The sequence below is a fragment of the Gekko japonicus genome, unplaced genomic scaffold, assembly GCF_001447785.1.
Source record: "Gekko japonicus isolate JY-2015 unplaced genomic scaffold, Gekko_japonicus_V1.1 scaffold1007, whole genome shotgun sequence".
Classification (NCBI taxonomy): Eukaryota; Metazoa; Chordata; class Lepidosauria; order Squamata; family Gekkonidae; genus Gekko; species Gekko japonicus.
The window spans coordinates 351,026-354,709 of NW_015177038.1; the positions used below are offsets into that span (position 1 = coordinate 351,026).

At 44.5% G+C, this 3,684-nt stretch overlaps 1 protein-coding gene across 1 annotated transcript; it reads right to left on the minus strand.

Annotated features, from left to right (window-relative positions):
- Positions 1–2,720: 2,720 nt before the first annotated feature.
- Positions 2,721–3,308, minus strand: LOC107124506 (olfactory receptor 2Z1-like). The gene has a single exon (XM_015427986.1). The coding sequence runs from the start codon at positions 3,306–3,308 to the stop codon at positions 2,721–2,723; it is 588 nt and encodes a 195-aa protein (XP_015283472.1).
- Between the last annotated feature and the right edge of the window lie 376 nt (positions 3,309–3,684).

Below are 3,684 nucleotides of genomic sequence, written 5' to 3' on the forward strand. Positions count from 1 at the left end.
ATTTGTCCTTGTTCTTGTTGTGTACCAAATAAAGCGTGCATGCACCACGTCATCGTCGGTCATTTATCCATGCGGCAACCCACTACATAACAGAGCAGTATTTCGATTCCCCAGATGTGTATTAAATGCAAGCCTGAGCCTAGATTCTGGTATAATTAGATTAGAGGCTAGGGTAAGCCTCGCATCTATTAATCTATGGCTTAAGCTAAACCATTCCTCCCAAGACCTTACATTGTTAATTCTTTGGGATAGCTTTCGATCCACTTGGTTAAAGGCAGTCTGTCACAAATTGAATATGCTAGGCCTCTCCCCAGAGTTTCTCTTTAAAATGGCCTTAGATCAAGCAAAAGCCCTGGTCAAGTAAAGGATATTGGACACTGAAAGGCAGGGAGACATCAGCAGAGTTTCAAATTTCCTGGCATCAAAGAACACTAGCTATGTTGTAATTCCGGCGGCCTACTTATCGCTGTTAGAGATCCTGTACCACCGCAGGGCTTACTCTATGGCTAGATGGAATATCCTCCCCTCTGTGGTAGTGGAGGGACGTTATAGGAAGATCCCATTAGCAGAGAGGGTTTGCCCGTGTGGAGCAGGGAAGGTCAAGACAAATGAGCATATTTTGCTTCACTGCCATTTCTACCAGGAAATCCGCACGAAGATTATTGTACCCTTGCTTGGGAGGTTTTCTGCCTGCTCTGAATCTGAAATTATGAGGAAGTTCCTTTCAGACAGAAATCCTCAACTCACACTCTCCTGTGCCAGATTTCTTGCAGCATCATGCAGAATTCGCAGGGAATAAATACAGAATGTAGCTGAATCATAAAATGTAGATTTTTTGTTCAATCTGTTCTGTGATTTTAACAATGCATAGGCCATTCAGGAATTTTAAATATTGTGAATTTCCTAAAACTCATAAGATTCATGTACATTGCTGTAACTGATCTTGGGCTGGTCATGAACCATAATAATAAATTTGATTTGAAATTTATTTCAGTATCTGATGAAGTGAGCCCTGACTCCTGAAATCTTTTGCTGGATTATGTTTGGTTGATCTTCAAGGTGCCACTGGAGTCTTGTTTTCTTATGCTGCAGCAAATTAACATGGCTCTCCCTCTAGAATTTTGTTTAAGGCCACTTATAACATCACTAGAAATAAGGCCTGTTGTGGAAATAAATACAACAAGTTCTAGAAAGAGGCTCTGGGCTGGTGCCCCAGCCTTGGGCACTCAGCGTCAATTTGCTGTGGCAACCTCAGCAGGTTTTCTCCAGAGGAACCAATCTCTGCCATCTGAAGAGCAGTTTTAATTCTGAGTGGTCTCCAGCCTTCACCTGGGTATTGGCAACAATGGTTCCCCAGGGGAAAATGGCTGGTTTGGAGGGTGGAGTCTATGGCATTGTGCCTGTCTGAGGTCCCAGCTCTCCTCAAACCCCACCCCCTCCAGGCTCCACTCCTCACATCTCCAAGAATTTCCCAACCTAGAGGTGGGAACTCTATCTCCTTCCCAACCAACCATCCACCTACCTTTATCAGCCCCTCTGACTTCAGCTTTCCATCTCCTCCCTCTCCCTGCATCCTCTACCTTGGAAGAGAACAGTCTTTCACATCATTCTCCTCTCCCCCTTTTGACCTGCACAACAACCCTGTGAGACAGTCTGTGAGTGGTTTGAAATCACCCACTCAGCTTCCCCAGCAAGTACCTTGGTCTGGCAGACCTGAATGGCACATGGGTACTCTTGAATGGTGGTTGATGGGCCAATGGCTGATGGAGCACATAGCACAGCCAATGAGAACCAGAAAGTGCCAATATGCATGGCTTTTATATATATAGGATATGATACTATTAGACATGGGAAATAATGTGAATTCACTAAACTGGATACATTTGTCATTACTGTCGCTGACACAAAACCACCCTGGGTCTCTGTGTTCTTACATGCATGTTGCTTGTTCGCACACATGTAAAAGCACATTCTTTCTTTTTATGCCACCTCTCCAAGTTAACAAATCTGGTCTCCCACATAACCTTGGAGAACACTGGTAAAGGTGGCCTTTGAACAATTACAAATGGCAGAGCTTTCCAATTATCTTTTTAAAAAACCCTCATCCATGCTTGGCTAAACAGATGCAAGTGATGTAGGTATGTGAGTAGGAACTGAAACACACTGAGGAATTTCACACAGCCTTTCCCCACTGGTAGGGAGCCATCTCTGAAGTGGTTTGGCATTTCACTAGAAGCTCTCCCACTGTTGCTTCCCCCCACTTATACCCCCAGACCCCCTACTGCTCCCTTGCAGAGAAGTCTGGGTCTCAGCATGTGGTCCCAGCATTTAGAGAAAGCATTTGAACAAAGAACAAAGGAAGATCCCACCTTTGAGACCTTCCTGCCTGCTTTGACAGGAACTTTCAACAATCCAGATTTAGGGAACCCTCCCGGGATATACCGCAAAACTCTCTCCAATTGGGTTAAATGTCACATACCTCACATCATGTTTTACAACAGCTGTCTATCCTGTCTCCCTGGCAGTTGAGTTCTCAGGAACTCTCCCAAAGCACCTCAAAGTACCTTATTTCTCTGAATCCACAGCAGTTCCCTGTTATGGTAATGAAAATTAAGCAAACTTTGCTTCTTTTACTGTAGATTGCTTTCTCTTGCATTGAGCCCTTCGACATACTCATAGATTACACAAACAGCTCCATTTATTTTCTGTGCCCAGCCAAATCACTTATGCAATGTATATTTTGCAAAGAGTTTTCTCAGTGCTGCTGACACATCCCGGTTTCGCAGACTGTATATGAAAGGGTTCATTGTGGCAGGCACAATAGTCGTGAACAGAGTGTTAATCATGGACCTTAGTGCTGAATAGGAGGATACAGGTGTCATGTAGGTCAACATGGATGCTCCATAGAAGAGCCCCACCACGCACAAGTGGGACAGGCAGGTGCCCAAGGCCTTGTGGCTTCTCTTAGAGGAGCGAGGTCCTAAGACTTGCAGGAGGATGGCTATGTAGGAAGCAAGGATGATTGAGACCGGGATGAGAAATACCAGGAAATCGCCAATGTAAATTGTTTTTTCAAATGCAGAATTGTCAGAGCAGGACAACTGAACAAGGGCTGGGTAGTCGCACATGTTGTGTTTAATCACATTGGACTTGCAGTAGGGAAGAGGCAGGACGTAAAGAGAACATGTCAAAGCCTGTACACAAGACCAAAACCAGACACCCCCTGACATGATGTAGCATATTCTTCTCCTCATGAGGACTGGATACTGCAGAGGCCTGCATATGGCCACATACCTGTCGTAGGACATGGCAGCCAAGATGAGGCATTCTGCTCCTCCCAAGGTCAGTGTGATGAAAATCTGTGTGACACATGCATACAGTGAAATGTTGTATTTCTGGGTTATGAAATTTACCATGGTTTGGGGAACAATTGAGAGAACCTGGCAGAGGTCCATGAAAGCTAACTGGCTGAGGAAAAAGTACATTGGTGTCTGCAGCCCAGAGTCCATTTTAATTAGGATCAGAAGGAGACTATTCCCAAACAAAGCAATGAGAAACATTAGGAGATTCGTTCCCAGAAACACGGTGGGTGCCTTATGATACAGAAGACCAGCAAGAACAAATTCTGTCCAAGATGTTATATTCTTCTCTCCCTTTGTCACATCATTTGACAGCATTTTACCT

What these genes read in the sequence shown, in the direction of transcription:
- LOC107124506 (XM_015427986.1), bottom strand. Translation starts at nt 3,308, where the DNA reads ATGTCCTACGACAGGTATGTGGCCATATGCAGGCCTCTGCAGTATCCA.